Below are 21,690 nucleotides of genomic sequence, written 5' to 3'. Positions count from 1 at the left end.
ACGCTCTCTCGACCTCCGGCCGGACCGGGACCGCTCCCGGTCCCGACGTGGGGCCGACACCCGGAGCTCCAGTAGCTTGCGGGACCGCTCCCGCCTAGCCTTGTTGGTGAGGGCCCGGCAGTCGACGCAGGAGTCCACGTCGTGGTCGGGGCCCAGACACCGGAGACAGAGGCGGTGATGGTCTGTGACCGACATCGTGCGCTCACAGTCATCACAGTGCTTGAACCCAGGCATCCTATCAGGCACAAAGAGAGAAATAACGAATCGAAAAACTTGGTCAAAAGACCGGAGTACTGCTCTTCAGATCTGCGTCCACTGGAGCGGAAAAAAGAAGAACTGACGTCAGCGCGCGGAGGCGGCGTCTATATACTCCAGCGACGTCATCACGGCGCACGACGGACGCGGAGCCGCAGGGGACGCCTGCAGACGACGCCTACCGACGCGCAGGGGTACTGCTACGCAAAAGTTTCCGGATCCAGACTGACGCCTGGGGATATTCTAAGGTAAGGAATCTAACACTAACGTGTTTCTTTCAGATATATAGATTATGCAGGTTTGCGTGCAGAACCCTGACTTGTTGCTCCAACAAAAAATCCTCCTGAAGCGGTACCTCGATTGAGGAGATATGCTCATGCCCAGATGTTTTGGATACCACACGCTAATGGCCCAAAACAGAGCCACTAGGATGACTTTGGCCCAGTCATTCTTGATCTTCAGGAGAAGCAGACGGGGAAAGGCATACATGTGCTGTGCTCCACTTTTCAAACAATGTGTCTCCTAGAGAGTGCCCTTGGCAATCCCAATGCATAGAGGTTTTGACACTGCGGATAAATAGCATAGGGTACCCCCTGTTTAAAGATGTCTTGCACCACTTTGGGATGAGGCAACCATTTGTGATCCACCTGGTGTTGCTGGTGAGCACATCCGCCTTTGCGTTTAAAGATCCTGCCAGTTGGTTCACTGTCACAGAGATGCCCCGATGCTCAAGCCAACTTCAGAGCAGTAGAGCTTCTTGACCCAGGACCCCACTCTAACTGTTTATTGCAGTACCATATGACAGTAGTGTTGTCAGTGATTTCCTGGACCGGCCTCTTCTTGATTAACAGCAGGAAGGCCTTAAACGCTAAGCGGATTGCCTGCAGCTCCAACAGATTTCAGTCCTCAGATCTCTACCTCTCTCAGATTACCCACCCAGTCTTACAGGGATGCATCCATCATCAACATCAGCTCTGATTATGGTTTGATGCTAGTCGGGTTGTTGTCAAGCAGCCACCACTGCAGATGTTATGCATTCTCCTTCAAAGCCTGGATGGCATCCAACAGTTTTCCTTGGTGCTGGGGCACTGAGACTTCAGATAAAAATGAAACTTCCACATCAGCCACATAGCAAAGGTGACAAACGGTATCCATGAGGCCAGCAGGACAAGAAGCCTCAGAGCTGCTCTTGACGAAATCCAAGACTAAAACTGAAATATCAAGTTTAAATGTCCTAGACTCGCAGAGAGGAAAGGCTTGGAACTGCACAGTGTCCTGAAAAGATCAGAAGAAAGGAAGCCTCTATGAATAAATCAGGTGTGACTTTGTCTTATTGATGAAGACCACCATAAATATAAAAAGGTTCACCATTATCTAGAGGTAGTCTACTCTGGCAAGCTTGCCTTCAACAGTCAGTTGTGGATGAAGGGCAAATGTGGCATTGTAAAAGTGGCTTTGCCATCCAAAGATGGGCGCAACTAACTCCATCACTTTCATGAACACCTCAGGGGCGCTGGTAAGGCCAAAGGGGAGCAAGGAAAAATGAAAAGGCATAATGAAGATAATCATGTATGAGAGCTGGTGTTTTTGGTAAGTAACTTTGTCTAACCTGTTGAAGGGTCCTAAGAACCTCACAAATCAATCAAACTTCAAGACTACCATTCAGACCATAGTCCTGTCCAGACTAGACCAGAAAAATTCCATAATCATGGGTGTTAAGAAGGTCTAGGAAGCACCCATCAATCACCACCTATATGCAAAACCAGTGTTTGTCCCTGACAAGCTAGGATTCAGTCATATTACTCTGGTCCTGATGTTCTTAAATGAGTTTCCCTTTTAAGCCAGATCTCTGATCAAAAGTGACTGTTCAACATTCTGAGGTCTGTTGGGGTATAGCAATTACTAACTAAAACTACATCTAAAATAATAAAATAAAAAAATACTGTTTAACACTTTTACATAACATATAGTATCCCTAATGCTGGGTTACATTGTTTTAATATTATTATACATATAAATATTTAGGCACTAATCCAAACATTTCTTAAAGCTTATTATACTTCTTAGCAACTATGTTTAACTTTTTTAAAGCTTCAGGGTTAATAATTTAAAAACAATTATGCATAATGTTTATGGAATAATGGCCAATTTATTTAAAAATGCTTTAATTATGCATTGTATTGTAATCGCATTTATATAGCGCTTACTATCCCTGACGAAGCGTTGAAGAACTTTTTCAGCGAACAGCATACTACTCCAGAACCATTAAAGGATTAATGGTAAACTAGTATAGTGAAATATGAAAGTTATTTGAGTGGTCGGTCTGTTAATTATTTGGATTGAGAAGGATAGTGGAGGGATAGAAGAGGGAGAAAGGTTTGCATTTATATAGTGCTTGTTACCCCTGATGAGGTGTTGAAGCCCTTTTTCAACAAGTAGCACGCTACTTCAGAACCCATAAAGGATTAGTGGTGAATTAGTGTAGTAAAACATGATAGTAATTTGATTGGTGGGTATGGTTGTCAGTTATTTGGATTGAGAAGGACAGTGGAGGGATAGAAGAGGGAAAAATGTTTGTATATATATATACTGCTTGCTACCCCCAATGAGGTGTTAAAGCACTTTGTTGGCGAGTAACAAGCTACTCTGGGACCAATAAAGATTAGTGGTGAATTAGTACAGTAAAATATGAAAGTAATTTGAGTGCTGGATATGTTAGTCAGTTATTTGGATTGAGAAGGATAGTGGAGGGATAGAAGAGGAACAAGCATTAGAAATGCAATAGGTCTCGCAGCATTAGAGTTAGTGCTTTTAGAATTGTTTATGGGTTTTTTTGTAAATCTTTAGCATGAGGTTGAGGGTGAGTGAGGGTGAGTGAGGGTGAGGGGTTGAGGGTGAGTGAGGGTGAGGCTGAGGGGTTGAGGGTGAGGGTGAGTGAGGGGTTGAGGGTGAGGGGTTGAGGGTGAGTGAGGGTGAGGGGTTGAGGGTGGGTGAGGGGTTGAGGGTGAGTGAGGGTGAGGGGTTGAGGGTGAGTGAGGGGTTGAGGGTGAGTGAGGGTGAGTGAGGGTGAGTGAGGGGTTGAGGGTGAGGGGTTGAGGGTGAGGGGTTGAGGGTGAGTGAGGGTGAGGGGTTGAGGGTGAGTGAGGTTGAGTGAGGGTGAGGGGTTGAGAGTGAGGGGTTGAGGGTGAGTGAGGGTGAGGGTGAGTGAGGGTGAGGGGTTGAAGTTGAGTGAGGGGTTGAGGGTGAGTGAGGGTGAGTGAGGGTTAGGGTGAGTGAGGGTGAGGGGTTGAGGGTGAGTGAGGGTGAGTGAGGGGTTGAGGGTGAGGGGTTGAGGGTGAGTGAGGGTGAGGGGTTGAGGGTGAGTGAGGTTGAGGGTGAGTGAGGGTGAGGGGTTGAGGGTGAGTGAGGATGAGTGAGGGTGAGGGTTGAGGGTGAGTGAGTGAGGGTGAGGGGTTGAGGGTGAGGGTGAGTGAGGGTGAGTGAGGGTGAGGGGTTGAGGGTGAGTGAGGGTGAGGGGTTGAGGGTGAGTGAGGGTGAGTGAGGGTGAGGGGTTGAGAGTGAGGGGTTGAGGGTGAGTGAGGGTGAGTGAGGGTGAGGGGTTGAGGTTGGGTGAGGGGTTGAGGGTGAGTGAGGGTGAGTGAGGGTGAGGGGTTGAGGGTGAGTGAGGCTGAGGGGTTGAGGGTGAGTGAGGGTGAGTGAGGGTGAGGGTGAGCGAGGGTGAGGGGTTGGGGGTGAGTGAGGGTGAGAGAGTGAGGGTGAGTGAGGGTGAGGCTGAGGGGTTTAGGGTGAGTGAGGGTGAGTGAGGGGTTGAGGGTGAGGGGTTGAGGGTGAGTGAGGGTGAGGGGTTGAGGGTGAGTGAGGGTGAGGGGTTGAGGGTGAGTGAGGGTGAGGGGTTGAGGGTGAGTGAGGGTGGGTGAGGGTGGGTGAGGGGGTGAGGGGTTGAGGGGGTGAGGGATTGAGGGTGAGTGAGGGTGAGGGGTTGAGGGTGAGTGAGGGTTAGTGAGGGTGAGGTGTTGAGGGTGAGGGTGAGGCGTTGAGGGTGAGTGAGGGTGAGAGAGTGAGTGAGAGTGAGGGTGAGTGAGGGTGAGGGGTTGAGGGTGAGTGAGGGTGAGGGGTTGAGGGTGGGTGAGGATGAGTGAGGGTGAGGGTGAGGGGTTGAGGGTGAGTGAGGGTGAGTGAGGGTGAGGGTGGGTGAGGGTGAGTGAGGGTGAGTGAGGGTGAGGGGTTGAGGGTGAGGGGGTGAGGGGTTGAGGGTGGGTGAGGGTGAGTGAGGGTGAGGGGTTGAGGGTGGGTGAGGGTGAGTGAGGATGAGTGAGGGTGAGGATGAGTGAGGGTGAGTGAGGGTGAGTGAGGGTGAGTGAGGGTGAGGGGTTGAGGTTGAGGGGTTGAGGGTGAGTGAGGGTGAGGGTGAGTGAGGGTGAGCGGTTGAGGTTGAGGGTGAGGGGTTGAGGGTGAGGGTGGGTGAGGGGTTGAGGGTGAGTGAGGGTGAGTGAGGGTGAGGGTGAGTGAGGGTGAGGCTGAGGGGTTGAGGGCACTATCCTACCAAACATCGTATAGGGCGTGATTACAGCGCCTGATTTAATCACGTTCACTTACTCACTCCGAGGCACAAAAATAATGCAGATCGGCAGAAACAAAGCTGCGTTTGTGAAAAGTCGCGACTGTTGCTCCCAGGAAGAGATTTGCTCTCTCCGGCTCTGATGAGGAATGTTCTCACGACTGGTGCCGAGCTTGCAGCCCTGGGTATTAGTTCCTGAATGGACGCAAATGTGGTGGAAGGAAACCGATGTACTCGCGGCTTTATATCCGCTCTGCAGGCCCGCCCCATTGGCTGTTCCACAGAAGAGGTGGTGATGCAGGCAGAGCTAAAGGTTACAGAATTCCCATATTGAGGGTTTCCGGGTGTGGCATTCGTGAATGTCCAACCCCTGGCAGCTTCAGGAAATTAGCACATTCTATGGACAGGTAGGTGCCGATTGGCTGGCGTTGTTTAGTGCGAGCCGGTCTGGGCGCTGGCTTTAGAACGCACAGCAGTCGTCAGTGAGGGAAGAAGTAGGCGATCATTTTTTGGTGAAAGGGAAATTTATTGCACTTATAGATGTTAATTGCGTCATTTGCAGCACAATGGCAGAAGCGACAGCTGCTGTGAGGGAAGCCTTGCGTACTATTTGCAAGGATGGGAGGGAAGATATATTATCACCAGGGGTTCTGTCCCAGGTGTGGATCGGACTTGAAAGGAAAAAGAGGACAGCAGCAAGTGGTGTGTCACCCGCAGTTGCTGCCGGTGTCCAAGTGAAGAATTACCAAACAATAAATATAGACGAAATCAAATCCATATTTTAGAAAGACTTATCCAGCCGGACAGAGGTCCTTCAAGTTTACTGAATAAACAACGATTAACAAAGTAAAACAAGGATACCTTCCACAGAACCCCTGTGTGGTACACAAGCCTGTGCCCAACACTCGCGAGGTAATTACCGTTGGTGAAGATAGGAAAGGTTTGAAGGCAAAAACAAACGTTTTTCTGCTTACGAATACAATGCACAGAAAATATCAATAAACACCATTACACCAATCTATACAATCAAAACATCTGTATATGGTGCATGAGCAGGTCGACGGCGTTTCGGTTCCCCTTAAAGGATTATCGGAACCATCATCAGGACAGACAATAATATTGCCTTTTACATTAAACCTTAATTTGCCTAAAAGAAGGAAAAATACATACTTTTAGAATTAAAACACTAAGAAACAGTAAAAACAAGGAAGAGTTGTGACTTCTAGTGCACCGTGTAAGATTTGGTGTGCCAGGCAGTTACCGCGAAAGGTAGTGAAGGTTGGACAATAGCCCTCTATATTAACAGGATTCACAATCCTAAATCCATAGCAACTTACCCAGGAATAACAAACAGTGACGGGTGCCGCGTTGTGATTGCGCGATGGGAGGTCTATGTTAAAGCCGGCTTCTAGTGGGTCTAAATACCGCCTAATAGATAGTGACTATTGCGCTTAATAGACTAGTGGTCTAATGGTGTGGTGGTGCCCGTGAGCTCTATTATATATCCAGCGTGTAGAGCGGTAATGGGCTTACCAATGCAATGAAAGGCATATCATTGCGTGAGAGTAGTTATTCAAGTAATTGAGTTCTGCAGCCCTATGTAAGGAAAAAAACTGCATTTTAGAGAAGAGATTCAAAGTGACGCTCGGAGTTACGAGCAGCATGCACAAACTCTTACCTAATGTGGGCGGTAGTTGCCGTGTTACAGAATCGTAACAGGTCGACGCCAGGGGAAGCCTATGTTCAAATAAAAGCGCGATTCAGGGATTTCAATTCCACAATCAATATCACGGGATACTAGTTTAACAGGGCAGTACACTTACCGAGAAATGCGGTCGATATGATCTTCCCTGGCGTGCTGGGGCGCTGTAACCAGGAAGTAGAAAAAGGGGGAGGGTGTGTGTGTGATTGGGCAGTGCCGGTGAAGGGTTAGGGCATAGAAATAAACAAGGGGCGCATGTTAACGTAGTCATCTTGAATGATGTTATAAGGTGACTTGCATGCAAGGTGACAATTTTAAAAGACATTTTCCATATATTTAGGAAAAGCAGAGTTACAGCCACACATATTTACAAAAGACTCAGTTATAAATCAGGACACTCAGTTCACAGATTCCAGGCTCATTATAAATTCTCAGATTAAAGCAGTCCACTCCTCCTGCAGGTTCAAACCTGAGTTCAGACTGTCTGTCTTCAAGATCCATTTTAGTTCCTCTCTATTAAGCAACCGGGATAAGTCGCCTCCTCTTGGTGGTATGATGACTTGAGTGATGACAGTCCATCGGATCTCATTCTCAGTGTGTCCTTTATTAAGAAAATGTTCAACCAAGGGTGCATTTGGAGTTTGGCACCTAATCCGGCTCCGATGCTGTGATATTCGCAGTTTAATTTTTTGCTTTGTTTGACCAACATATATGAAATTGCATGGGCAAAAGATTGCATAAACAAGATTACTACTATTACAGTTAGTAAAAGTATGTAATACATTCCTTACATTTTTGTATACAAATTCTTTGCTTTCAATTGCAAAGTCACAGACCACACATGAACCGCATTTCGAATGTCCCCGAAGAGGTGGTAGTGACCAGTGGTCGTGTAGTGTAACATTTCTACCAACCGTGGGTGGTAACGCTGCCCTGACCAGTTGGTCTTTGAGGTTTTTACTTTTCTTAAAAGCAAAGAGGGGGGTCTGCCAATTTAGGGGACCGGAATTCAGAATGTGCCAGTTTTTATTTATGCACTGCTTGACACGATTGGATACAGTAGTGAAAGTAGTCACACACACTATTTTATCATTTGTCTGTTTTGGCTTTGGCTCTAGAAGAGTGTCACGGGGACAGTACCAGGCTCTCTTCATAGAGTTTTTTATTAGGCGTTTGGGGTAGCCTCTTGATCTTAGCTTTTCGGAGAGGATATTCGCCTCAAAGAAGTAATCTACTTTCTTAAAACAGTTCCTCCTAAGTCTGAGGAACTGTGAGTAGGGAAGGCTGTCCCTCAATGCCCTTGGGTGACAGCTATTGTAGCTCAGAAGGGTATTCCTTTCAGTTGGCTTTCGAAACAGTGATGTATATAGGGTTCCCTCATCGTGTTGAATGGACAGGTCTAGGAAGGGAATACTATCCTTACTGTGGGCTAAGGTAAATGTAAGCCCATTACAATTATTATTGAGCCAATGTATTAGTCCTGGAAAATCCTCAACGGAGCCGCCCCAAATCAGGAAGATATCATCTATGTAGCGCCTCCAAGCGTGTATACCCTGATGGAATGGGTTACTACTGGACAAAATAATGTGAGTTTCCAACCAGTCCATGTATAGAATCGCCAGGGTAGGGGCGAAAATAGCTCCCATGGAACAACCCCGAGTTTGTTGGTAATATTCTGTATCAAAAAGGAAAAAGTTTTGAGTAAGACAGATCTCTAATAGTTGTGTTATGAACAGAGTGGGTACTCTATGGGGACGTGTCCTGGTGTCTAGTATATTTTTCATTACAAGTAGTGAATCTTTCTGGGGTATATTTGTATATAAAGACTCTACGTCTAATGTACATAGAGTCTCATGTTCAGGGTCAAAAGCACGGTTCTCAATCAGACTAATCATATGCATGCTATCCCTGATATAGCAGGCAGTGAAAGGCACAAAATCCTTTAGAAAAAAGTTAACGTAGTGGCCCAGAGGTTCTAAAACTGAGCCACAACCCGACAATATTGGTCTACCAGGGGGATTAACCAACCTTTTATGGATCTTGGGTAACGTATAAAGAACAGGAGTTCTAGGGTTAGTGACATTCAAGAAATTGAACTCATGTTGACTTATAATACCATTCTCCTGAGCTTCCGTGGTGATAGTTTTAATAAGGGTCTGAATATCTTTGGTGGGGTTGCAGGGAAGTTTACAGTAATGGTCAGTATTAGTAACTTGACGTAGGAGCTCTTTTTTGTAATTCTCAATGTCTTGTAGAACTATCCCGCCTCCCTTGTCAGCCGACTTAATAATCAAGTTGGTATTATTTCTAAGGGAATTGATTGCTGACTTTTCGTCCAAAGAGATGTTGTAAGGTACATAGAGGTGAGATTTCTCTATATTGGTGACTTCTTTGAGAATGACCTTCTCAAAAGTTATAATTTCTTTTGGGATCATACTTGAAGTGGGGGAAAAGGTAGATGGTGGGCGAAATGGGGTTGTGACATCCTTTGGTTCAGATGGATTTAATTCAAAGAATGCACGCAATCTCAGCTTCCTGAAGAAGCCTAGTAACTCCGATTGTAGATTCAAGAAATTTGGGTAGGTAGTCGGGACAAAAGATAAACCCTTGCTCAATATGGATAGCTCATCTTGAGTTAAAATGTGGTTAGAAATGTTAAAGATAGGGATTGTATCTAGACTGGTATTATTTGTTACCACTGATAGAACTTCTGCCTGGTCTGGCGCTCCCCCGGGGGGTTGTGCCATCGTTTTTGTTGCTTGGTTTTCCCTCTCTTTTGGGGTTCTGAATTGCCCCTGGATAAAAAAGGAGTCTGGTTACGTGTTGGTCCACTCCCTCCTTCGCCTGGATCAGAACTATCAGAGGATTCTGCCGAGGAGTCAGTGAAACCGACAACAGTGTTTCTATTATTGAAACGCCCCCAGGGTCTAGGGGCTTGTTGATGTTGATGAAAGTTGCGGTTCGTATAGAAATCTTTCTGTAAATATGGGTATGTACGTTCAAGAGTAAAAAGTTTGATATCTTTTTTAACCTTATTGGATTTTTTATTTTGCTCTATACGGTTGAATTCTGCAACTGTTTTATCAATTTTTTCTAGTAAGGCCTTTGCATCAGTGATTGCCTTATCATCAGCTATCTGTCTTTCCAAATCTTTGATCGTATCTGTGAGTTTTTTAAGTTCCTCACTTGCAGTTTCTATCCCTAGGACTAACCAATGCCTAGAGCAGGTAGTGCCTATGCTGCTAAAGCCTGTTATATATTTCGGATTGTCTGTAAACACTCCTGGTATATTTCTGACCTGAAGGCCAAGTGGGATTGTATTGGATTTTAAATATTGAGTAAGCATTAAAGTCATCAGTTCTAGTCTGACATATTTCTTCTTTTGCTTTTCTAATTCATCAGAGAGATTGGTACTGCCTGTAGTATTAATGTCTTCCTGGTCAGTGAACAAGGAGGGTCCTGCACAGATTTTATTAATGTATTCAAGGGAATACAAAGGGGCTGTGTCAGACATCACAGTGATAGAGAGATGTGCGAGGAAATGTGAGAAGCAGTAAAGAACCGCTTGTGTACAGGTAGGGAAGCCAGCGACCACTTAGGAGAAGTGGGAAGGAGGACAAAGCCCTTGCAATCAATCGATTGCGCACAATATTCTTTTTGAACAACAAGGGACCCCAAAACAATCAGCCAGGGACCTCGGGGAGCAGTTTTCTTAAACAACAATGATCCCGTGCATAGAAGAATTACCAAACAATAAATATAGACGAAATCAAATCCATATTTTAGAAAGACTTATCCAGCCGGACAGAGGTCCTTCAAGTTTACTGAATAAACAACGATTAACAAAGTAAAACAAGGATACCTTCCACAGAACCCCTGTGTGGTACACAAGCCTGTGCCCAACACTCGCGAGGTAATTACCGTTGGTGAAGATAGGAAAGGTTTGAAGGCAAAAACAAACGTTTTTCTGCTTACGAATACAATGCACAGAAAATATCAATAAACACCATTACACCAATCTATACAATCAAAACATCTGTATATGGTGCATGAGCAGGTCGACGGCGTTTCGGTTCCCCTTAAAGGATTATCGGAACCATCATCAGGACAGACAATAATATTGCCTTTTACATTAAACCTTAATTTGCCTAAAAGAAGGAAAAATACATACTTTTAGAATTAAAACACTAAGAAACAGTAAAAACAAGGAAGAGTTGTGACTTCTAGTGCACCGTGTAAGATTTGGTGTGCCAGGCAGTTACCGCGAAAGGTAGTGAAGGTTGGACAATAGCCCTCTATATTAACAGGATTCACAATCCTAAATCCATAGCAACTTACCCAGGAATAACAAACAGTGACGGGTGCCGCGTTGTGATTGCGCGATGGGAGGTCTATGTTAAAGCCGGCTTCTAGTGGGTCTAAATACCGCCTAATAGATAGTGACTATTGCGCTTAATAGACTAGTGGTCTAATGGTGTGGTGGTGCCCGTGAGCTCTATTATATATCCAGCGTGTAGAGCGGTAATGGGCTTACCAATGCAATGAAAGGCATATCATTGCGTGAGAGTAGTTATTCAAGTAATTGAGTTCTGCAGCCCTATGTAAGGAAAAAAACTGCATTTTAGAGAAGAGATTCAAAGTGACGCTCGGAGTTACGAGCAGCATGCACAAACTCTTACCTAATGTGGGCGGTAGTTGCCGTGTTACAGAATCGTAACAGGTCGACGCCAGGGGAAGCCTATGTTCAAATAAAAGCGCGATTCAGGGATTTCAATTCCACAATCAATATCACGGGATACTAGTTTAACAGGGCAGTACACTTACCGAGAAATGCGGTCGATATGATCTTCCCTGGCGTGCTGGGGCGCTGTAACCAGGAAGTAGAAAAAGGGGGAGGGTGTGTGTGTGATTGGGCAGTGCCGGTGAAGGGTTAGGGCATAGAAATAAACAAGGGGCGCATGTTAACATAGTCATCTTGAATGATGTTATAAGGTGACTTGCATGCAAGGTGACAATTTTAAAAGACATTTTCCATATATTTAGGAAAAGCAGAGTTACAGCCACACATATTTACAAAAGACTCAGTTATAAATCAGGACACTCAGTTCACAGATTCCAGGCTCATTATAAATTCTCAGATTAAAGCAGTCCACTCCTCCTGCAGGTTCAAACCTGAGTTCAGACTGTCTGTCTTCAAGATCCATTTTAGTTCCTCTCTATTAAGCAACCGGGATAAGTCGCCTCCTCTTGGTGGTATGATGACTTGAGTGATGACAGTCCATCGGATCTCATTCTCAGTGTGTCCTTTATTAAGAAAATGTTCAACCAAGGGTGCATTTGGAGTTTGGCACCTAATCCGGCTCCGATGCTGTGATATTCGCAGTTTAATTTTTTGCTTTGTTTGACCAACATATATGAAATTGCATGGGCAAAAGATTGCATAAACAAGATTACTACTATTACAGTTAGTAAAAGTATGTAATACATTCCTTACATTTTTGTATACAAATTCTTTGCTTTCAATTGCAAAGTCACAGACCACACATGAACCGCATTTCGAATGTCCCCGAAGAGGTGGTAGTGACCAGTGGTCGTGTAGTGTAACATTTCTACCAACCGTGGGTGGTAACGCTGCCCTGACCAGTTGGTCTTTGAGGTTTTTACTTTTCTTAAAAGCAAAGAGGGGGGTCTGCCAATTTAGGGGACCGGAATTCAGAATGTGCCAGTTTTTATTTATACACTGCTTGACACGATTGGATACAGTAGTGAAAGTAGTCACACACACTATTTTATCATTTGTCTGTTTTGGCTTTGGCTCTAGAAGAGTGTCACGGGGACAGTACCAGGCTCTCTTCATAGAGTTTTTTATTAGGCGTTTGGGGTAGCCTCTTGATCTTAGCTTTTCGGAGAGGATATTCGCCTCAAAGAAGTAATCTACTTTCTTAAAACAGTTCCTCCTAAGTCTGAGGAACTGTGAGTAGGGAAGGCTGTCCCTCAATGCCCTTGGGTGACAGCTATTGTAGCTCAGAAGGGTATTCCTTTCAGTTGGCTTTCGAAACAGTGATGTATATAGGGTTCCCTCATCGTGTTGAATGGACAGGTCTAGGAAGGGAATACTATCCTTACTGTGGGCTAAGGTAAATGTAAGCCCATTACAATTATTATTGAGCCAATGTATTAGTCCTGGAAAATCCTCAACGGAGCCGCCCCAAATCAGGAAGATATCATCTATGTAGCGCCTCCAAGCGTGTATACCCTGATGGAATGGGTTACTACTGGACAAAATAATGTGAGTTTCCAACCAGTCCATGTATAGAATCGCCAGGGTAGGGGCGAAAATAGCTCCCATGGAACAACCCCGAGTTTGTTGGTAATATTCTGTATCAAAAAGGAAAAAGTTTTGAGTAAGACAGATCTCTAATAGTTGTGTTATGAACAGAGTGGGTACTCTATGGGGACGTGTCCTGGTGTCTAGTATATTTTTCATTACAAGTAGTGAATCTTTCTGGGGTATATTTGTATATAAAGACTCTACGTCTAATGTACATAGAGTCTCATGTTCAGGGTCAAAAGCACGGTTCTCAATCAGACTAATCATATGCATGCTATCCCTGATATAGCAGGCAGTGAAAGGCACAAAATCCTTTAGAAAAAAGTTAACGTAGTGGCCCAGAGGTTCTAAAACTGAGCCACAACCCGACAATATTGGTCTACCAGGGGGATTAACCAACCTTTTATGGATCTTGGGTAACGTATAAAGAACAGGAGTTCTAGGGTTAGTGACATTCAAGAAATTGAACTCATGTTGACTTATAATACCATTCTCCTGAGCTTCCGTGGTGATAGTTTTAATAAGGGTCTGAATATCTTTGGTGGGGTTGCAGGGAAGTTTACAGTAATGGTCAGTATTAGTAACTTGACGTAGGAGCTCTTTTTTGTAATTCTCAATGTCTTGTAGAACTATCCCGCCTCCCTTGTCAGCCGACTTAATAATCAAGTTGGTATTATTTCTAAGGGAATTGATTGCTGACTTTTCGTCCAAAGAGATGTTGTAAGGTACATAGAGGTGAGATTTCTCTATATTGGTGACTTCTTTGAGAATGACCTTCTCAAAAGTTATAATTTCTTTTGGGATCATACTTGAAGTGGGGGAAAAGGTAGATGGTGGGCGAAATGGGGTTGTGACATCCTTTGGTTCAGATGGATTTAATTCAAAGAATGCACGCAATCTCAGCTTCCTGAAGAAGCCTAGTAACTCCGATTGTAGATTCAAGAAATTTGGGTAGGTAGTCGGGACAAAAGATAAACCCTTGCTCAATATGGATAGCTCATCTTGAGTTAAAATGTGGTTAGAAATGTTAAAGATAGGGATTGTATCTAGACTGGTATTATTTGTTACCACTGATAGAACTTCTGCCTGGTCTGGCGCTCCCCCGGGGGGTTGTGCCATCGTTTTTGTTGCTTGGTTTTCCCTCTCTTTTGGGGTTCTGAATTGCCCCTGGATAAAAAAGGAGTCTGGTTACGTGTTGGTCCACTCCCTCCTTCGCCTGGATCAGAACTATCAGAGGATTCTGCCGAGGAGTCAGTGAAACCGACAACAGTGTTTCTATTATTGAAACGCCCCCAGGGTCTAGGGGCTTGTTGATGTTGATGAAAGTTGCGGTTCGTATAGAAATCTTTCTGTAAATATGGGTATGTACGTTCAAGAGTAAAAAGTTTGATATCTTTTTTAACCTTATTGGATTTTTTATTTTGCTCTATACGGTTGAATTCTGCAACTGTTTTATCAATTTTTTCTAGTAAGGCCTTTGCATCAGTGATTGCCTTATCATCAGCTATCTGTCTTTCCAAATCTTTGATCGTATCTGTGAGTTTTTTAAGTTCCTCACTTGCAGTTTCTATCCCTAGGACTAACCAATGCCTAGAGCAGGTAGTGCCTATGCTGCTAAAGCCTGTTATATATTTCGGATTGTCTGTAACCCCACCAAAGATATTCAGACCCTTATTAAAACTATCACCACGGAAGCTCAGGAGAATGGTATTATAAGTCAACATGAGTTCAATTTCTTGAATGTCACTAACCCTAGAACTCCTGTTCTTTATACGTTACCCAAGATCCATAAAAGGTTGGTTAATCCCCCTGGTAGACCAATATTGTCGGGTTGTGGCTCAGTTTTAGAACCTCTGGGCCACTACGTTAACTTTTTTCTAAAGGATTTTGTGCCTTTCACTGCCTGCTATATCAGGGATAGCATGCATATGATTAGTCTGATTGAGAACCGTGCTTTTGACCCTGAACATGAGACTCTATGTACATTAGACGTAGAGTCTTTATATACAAATATACCCCAGAAAGATTCACTACTTGTAATGAAAAATATACTAGACACCAGGACACGTCCCCATAGAGTACCCACTCTGTTCATAACACAACTATTAGAGATCTGTCTTACTCAAAACTTTTTCCTTTTTGATACAGAATATTACCAACAAACTCGGGGTTGTTCCATGGGAGCTATTTTCGCCCCTACCCTGGCGATTCTATACATGGACTGGTTGGAAACTCACATTATTTTGTCCAGTAGTAACCCATTCCATCAGGGTATACACGCTTGGAGGCGCTACATAGATGATATCTTCCTGATTTGGGGCGGCTCCGTTGAGGATTTTCCAGGACTAATACATTGGCTCAATAATAATTGTAATGGGCTTACATTTACCTTAGCCCACAGTAAGGATAGTATTCCCTTCCTAGACCTGTCCATTCAACACGATGAGGGAACCCTATATACATCACTGTTTCGAAAGCCAACTGAAAGGAATACCCTTCTGAGCTACAATAGCTGTCACCCAAGGGCATTGAGGGACAGCCTTCCCTACTCACAGTTCCTCAGACTTAGGAGGAACTGTTTTAAGAAAGTAGATTACTTCTTTGAGGCGAATATCCTCTCCGAAAAGCTAAGATCAAGAGGCTACCCCAAACGCCTAATAAAAAACTCTATGAAGAGAGCCTGGTACTGTCCCCGTGACACTCTTCTAGAGCCAAAGCCAAAACAGACAAATGATAAAATAGTGTGTGTGACTACTTTCACTACTGTATCCAATCGTGTCAAGCAGTGCATAAATAAAAACTGGCACATTCTGAATTCCGGTCCCCTAAATTGGCAGACCCCCCTCTTTGCTTTTAAGAAAAGTAAAAACCTCAAAGACCAACTGGTCAGGGCAGCGTTACCACCCACGGTTGGTAGAAATGTTACACTACACGACCACTGGTCACTACCACCTCTTCGGGGACATTCGAAATGCGGTTCATGTGTGGTCTGTGACTTTGCAATTGAAAGCAAAGAATTTGTATACAAAAATGTAAGGAATGTATTACATACTTTTACTAACTGTAATAGTAGTAATCTTGTTTATGCAATCTTTTGCCCATGCAATTTCATATATGTTGGTCAAACAAAGCAAAAAATTAAACTGCGAATATCACAGCATCGGAGCCGGATTAGGTGCCAAACTCCAAATGCACCCTTGGTTGAACATTTTCTTAATAAAGGACACACTGAGAATGAGATCCGATGGACTGTCATCACTCAAGTCATCATACCACCAAGAGGAGGCGACTTATCCCGGTTGCTTAATAGAGAGGAACTAAAATGGATCTTGAAGACAGACAGTCTGAACTCAGGTTTGAACCTGCAGGAGGAGTGGACTGCTTTAATCTGAGAATTTATAATGAGCCTGGAATCTGTGAACTGAGTGTCCTGATTTATAACTGAGTCTTTTGTAAATATGTGTGGCTGTAACTCTGCTTTTCCTAAATATATGGAAAATGTCTTTTAAAATTGTCACCTTGCATGCAAGTCACCTTATAACATCATTCAAGATGACTACGTTAACATGCGCCCCTTGTTTATTTCTATGCCCTAACCCTTCACCGGCACTGCCCAATCACACACACACCCTCCCCCTTTTTCTACTTCCTGGTTACAGCGCCCCAGCACGCCAGGGAAGATCATATCGACCGCATTTCTCGGTAAGTGTACTGCCCTGTTAAACTAGTATCCCGTGATATTGATTGTGGAATTGAAATCCCTGAATCGCGCTTTTATTTGAACATAGGCTTCCCCTGGCGTCGACCTGTTACGATTCTGTAACACGGCAACTACCGCCCACATTAGGTAAGAGTTTGTGCATGCTGCTCGTAACTCCGAGCGTCACTTTGAATCTCTTCTCTAAAATGCAGTTTTTTTCCTTACATAGGGCTGCAGAACTCAATTACTTGAATAACTACTCTCACGCAATGATATGCCTTTCATTGCATTGGTAAGCCCATTACCGCTCTACACGCTGGATATATAATAGAGCTCACGGGCACCACCACACCATTAGACCACTAGTCTATTAAGCGCAATAGTCACTATCTATTAGGCGGTATTTAGACCCACTAGAAGCCGGCTTTAACATAGACCTCCCATCGCGCAATCACAACGCGGCACCCGTCACTGTTTGTTATTCCTGGGTAAGTTGCTATGGATTTAGGATTGTGAATCCTGTTAATATAGAGGGCTATTGTCCAACCTTCACTACCTTTCGCGGTAACTGCCTGGCACACCAAATCTTACACGGTGCACTAGAAGTCACAACTCTTCCTTGTTTTTACTGTTTCTTAGTGTTTTAATTCTAAAAGTATGTATTTTTCCTTCTTTTAGGCAAATTAAGGTTTAATGTAAAAGGCAATATTATTGTCTGTCCTGATGATGGTTCCGATAATCCTTTAAGGGGAACCGAAACGCCGTCGACCTGCTCATGCACCATATACAGATGTTTTGATTGTATAGATTGGTGTAATGGTGTTTATTGATATTTTCTGTGCATTGTATTCGTAAGCAGAAAAACGTTTGTTTTTGCCTTCAAACCTTTCCTATCTTCACCAACGGTAATTACCTCGCGAGTGTTGGGCACAGGCTTGTGTACCACACAGGGGTTCTGTGGAAGGTATCCTTGTTTTACTTTGTTAATCGTTGTTTATTCAGTAAACTTGAAGGACCTCTGTCCGGCTGGATAAGTCTTTCTAAAATATGGATTTGATTTCGTCTATATTTATTGTTTGGTAATTCTTCTATGCACGGGATCATTGTTGTTTAAGAAAACTGCTCCCCGAGGTCCCTGGCTGATTGTTTTGGGGTCCCTTGTTGTTCAAAAAGAAGGGTGTCCAAGTGAAGGCTCTTTGGCTGGAAGCCACAGAGCCTCGAGCAAATTAGGACGTCATAAACTTAATTTGAGCCAGCAGGCTTTACTCACCTCTGCCTTCAAGTTCTCTTCAGTACAACGGGGAGGGTGAGGGGCAGAGCTGGCACACATGCTTTGCAGAGCTCTGCTGCTTCAATGAAAAAGTTTCTTTTTAGTGCGAGCCGGTCTGGGCGCTGGCTTTAGAACGCACAGCAGTCGTCAGTGAGGGAAGAAGTAGGCGATCATTTTTTGGTGAAAGGGAAATTTATTGCACTTATAGATGTTAATTGCGTCATTTGCAGCACAATGGCAGAAGCGACAGCTGCTGTGAGGGAAGCCTTGCGTACTATTTGCAAGGATGGGAGGGAAGATATATTATCACCAGGGGTTCTGTCCCAGGTGTGGATCGGACTTGAAAGGAAAAAGAGGACAGCAGCAAGTGGTGTGTCACCCGCAGTTGCTGCCGGTGTCCAAGTGAAGGCTCTTTGGCTGGAAGCCACAGAGCCTCGAGCAAATTAGGACGTCATAAACTTAATTTGAGCCAGCAGGCTTTACTCACCTCTGCCTTCAAGTTCTCTTCAGTACAACGGGGAGGGTGAGGGGCAGAGCTGGCACACATGCTTTGCAGAGCTCTGCTGCTTCAATGAAAAAGTTTCTTTAAGGAGCCAAGCAAATTAAAGGGAACGTTTTCAGAGCTGAAAATAGCTCAGTTTCTCCCGCCAGTGGCAAAGTTTTGCATAACCAGTATTTCATGGTAGCACATGTTAAGAGTGGAATTCGTCATAATAAGGATATACATATTTTTGGGAAAAGACTGTGTCTGTAGGTTTTGGCGACTCTCAGACCAACGTGTTAGAAATGCTGCCAAACAAAACAAGCCTTTCACCGTAACACGGCGGGCAGGGGAGGGGGCGGAGAGGGGAGAGGTGCGACACGGCAGGCAGGCAGGGGAGGAGAGTAGGAGGAGGAGGGGGGAGGAGAGTAGGGGAGGCACGGCCTAGCGGCAGGCAGGCAGGGGAGGAGAGTAGGGGAGGCACGGCCTAGCGGCCGTGCAATCAAGTAGAGCGGCAGGCAGGCAGGGGAGGAGAGGAGGAGGGGGGAGGAGAGTAGGGGAGGCACGGCCTAGCGGCCGTGCAATCAAGTAGTGAGGGGGCGGAGCTGGGGGAGGCTGTGAGAGAGAGTAGGCAAGGCAGGCGGCTGGGGGCATGTGGCACGCGCATTTAAGCTCAATGCGCATGCGCATTGAGCTTAAATTTCTCGTGCACTGCAAGGAATCGCCACGATTCCTTGCAGTGTGGATAAAGAGCGGATAAGTGCCAATACTCTCGCCTTGCTCGATGCGCATGCGCATCGACAGGCGAGACCTAAAAACGGTTATCATTTATATAGTGCTTGCTATCCTCAATGAGGTGTTGAAGCACTTTTTTGGCGAGTAGCATCCAACTCCGGAACCCATAATATGAAAGTAATTTCAGTGGTGGATATATTATTCAGATATTTGGATTGAGAAGGATAGTGGAGAGAAAAAGGTTTGCAGTTATATAGCGCTTGTTACCCCTGGAGTCCTTAATTTTAATAAACTATGATGTAGGTTATAATAGAGAGTTAACTTTCTAGATGATTCAGCAAATCATCCCAGCTTTTAAAAAATAATACTGAGAAAATGTAGCTACCAATCCCTCTTTATATTGTGCATAATAACCTTTTAACAGTAGGATTAGGTTTTTTTTAGAAATCAGAGATAAATGACCTTTGTAACTCTGATAAGAGAAAATGGCCAACATTTTCTTTTTATCAAGTCTGGCAGAAAAATTCTCTGATCTTAACCAATAGTATGTTTCAAATGAAACAGAAACCTTTATGGAAAAAAAGTGCAAACCAACCTTTCACATTCTTTGCACGCAAACGCCCCGGGCGTCGGTGTAACCTCAGGCCGGGCCCCTGGCAAACTCTTTTTCTCCAATTTGCGCTGCTTTAACATCAACTTTTCATTCTCTTCCTGGTGTTGACCACTGCTGTCCATGATCTACAGAGAGAATTAATGTTTAATTTTCAAGAACATTTATCATAGGATTCATTCACCACTCATTGCAATGAACACCTGCAAAACTTTCAAAGAAATCTGATTGTATTCATTCTCTTCCTGGTGCAAACCATTGTTGTACAAGATCTGCAGAGAGAATTGTTTTATTGTCTAGAACATTTATCCTAGGATTCATTCACCACTCATTGCAATGAACACCTGGTTTTAGTCATGTCTTGATCTTTACTTTTATTCAAGCATTTCAACTACATCTGCTTGACAAGTCCACTACAGTTTGAACCATGGCCGTGATCGCTTATCATCTCCAAATGCTAAATGGGTATGTAGGGAGGAATGTTAGTAGGAAGACCCAAACGGATTTTGGATGTATTATCCTTAATTTAAATTAATTCCTACAGAAGACATGGACATGACTTCATAATAAAATTCATCATATCTTGATTTGCTTTGTTGTATCTCATGACAATTGTAGTCTATTGTGCCTATGTTATATTCAATAAATTATACAGACTTTTATTGTCTATCCGTGTTGTCATCTTTTGAAAGACCATCTAGATTTTCAGACCATAATAAGAGCACAATCAGATGACCATGGCACATACACCAGCAGCAATCCTACATAATGTCCTTTGTTCCTTTGAAATCAAAAACAAATTTTAAAAAGGCTTTCATTGGCCCGTGGCTCTGACGGGCTCTGTTGGAGGGGTTGAGGGAGGCGGGGACGTTTTTTCACATTCTGTGGGAATGCCCACTTATACAGATCTATTGGCAACAAATACACCAGTGCATGCGCGAGGTATGGGGGTGGAATTACGGGTGGAGGCGAAACAATGCCTGTTGAATACATGGGAACCCACTGATCTATCTACACGGGGTAGAACATGGGCTACACTTGGATTTGTGATTGCAAAGCATAATGTAGCTAGACTCTAGGGGGCTGGTATGCCTCCAAGGATTGGTCCATGGAAAATGGACATGGACTGGTGCATGCTCCATGAAAAGACAGTCTACGTGACAAGGGGCTGCCCACAGAAGTGGGTTGGTATTTGGTCCAGCTGGAATGTGTACAGGAGCCATATCTGCGAACCCCCAGTGACAGCCAGAGTTGACGAATCACTCGAAAGGTTGCATATATGATGTAATTTTGTTCATTGTAAGGCTTGTATCTGTGATTTCATATGCTATGCCTCGGTCTTGTCTGGTACAAAGATGCGTTAAATGCTGCAACTGTGATGTACACCACTGTCCTTTTTTATGCAGTTAATAAAAAGATTTATAAAAAAAGGCTTTCAGTTCAGTAAATGTTGAAGATTTATTTTCACATCATAAATGCAGTATTTGCAAACTGGGTATAAACACGACTACCCAGTTTTAAAATTATACCTCTAATACGTACCAGTGTAAGAAGTGTCTGACCTGTAATTGCACTTATGTATTTACTCACATTATCCCTGAGCATGTTGATTGTCAAGGACTGGCTGCTGAGAAGGTCTACTGAGTTCCCCTTTTAAATTGCCCATGGAAAGCTTGACCCCTCCCACAGTATATGTGAAAGATGTCAAGTGTCTCTTTAAGAGGGTCCCTGTTAGGAGGAAAAATCCACAAAGAGGGAAGCACTCCTTTCAATATTGTAGCTCTTGACTGAAGCTGAACATTAATACTGAAAAAATAACAAGGTACCAACCTCCCCTTTACTTTAGGAAAGAGAAAAGACTCACACAAGAATTCAAAGCATAGAATGCCAGAACACGGTCCAACTTCTAGAAGCAAACATAGACAAATACAGTAATTAATGTGATATGATGCATATTTTTCTCATTAATGCCCCCCTTAACAGGAACTGACATCACAGGAAGAGGCTCCATTTAACCTTGGTTTGGGGACCTCAAACAACATCCTATG

The 21,690-nt window shown here is 44.1% G+C and overlaps 1 protein-coding gene across 1 annotated transcript in view; it reads right to left on the bottom strand.

The window, feature by feature from the left end:
• ZNF541 (zinc finger protein 541) overlaps positions 1-21,690 on the bottom strand; it is a 1,260,340-nt gene that overhangs the window by 83,150 nt on the left and 1,155,500 nt on the right. The window contains exon 14 of the mRNA XM_086938682.1: positions 19,628-19,770. Within this exon, the coding sequence (XP_086794808.1) occupies positions 19,628-19,770 (143 nt within the window). The remainder of the gene's footprint in view (positions 1-19,627; positions 19,771-21,690) is intronic.

The sequence above is a fragment of the Lissotriton vulgaris genome, chromosome 9, assembly GCF_964263255.1.
Source record: "Lissotriton vulgaris chromosome 9, aLisVul1.2, whole genome shotgun sequence".
NCBI classification, from domain to species: Eukaryota; Metazoa; Chordata; class Amphibia; order Caudata; family Salamandridae; genus Lissotriton; species Lissotriton vulgaris.
The sequence above is the reverse complement of the archived record's forward strand: the minus strand, read 5'-3'. Positions and strand labels throughout refer to the sequence as shown.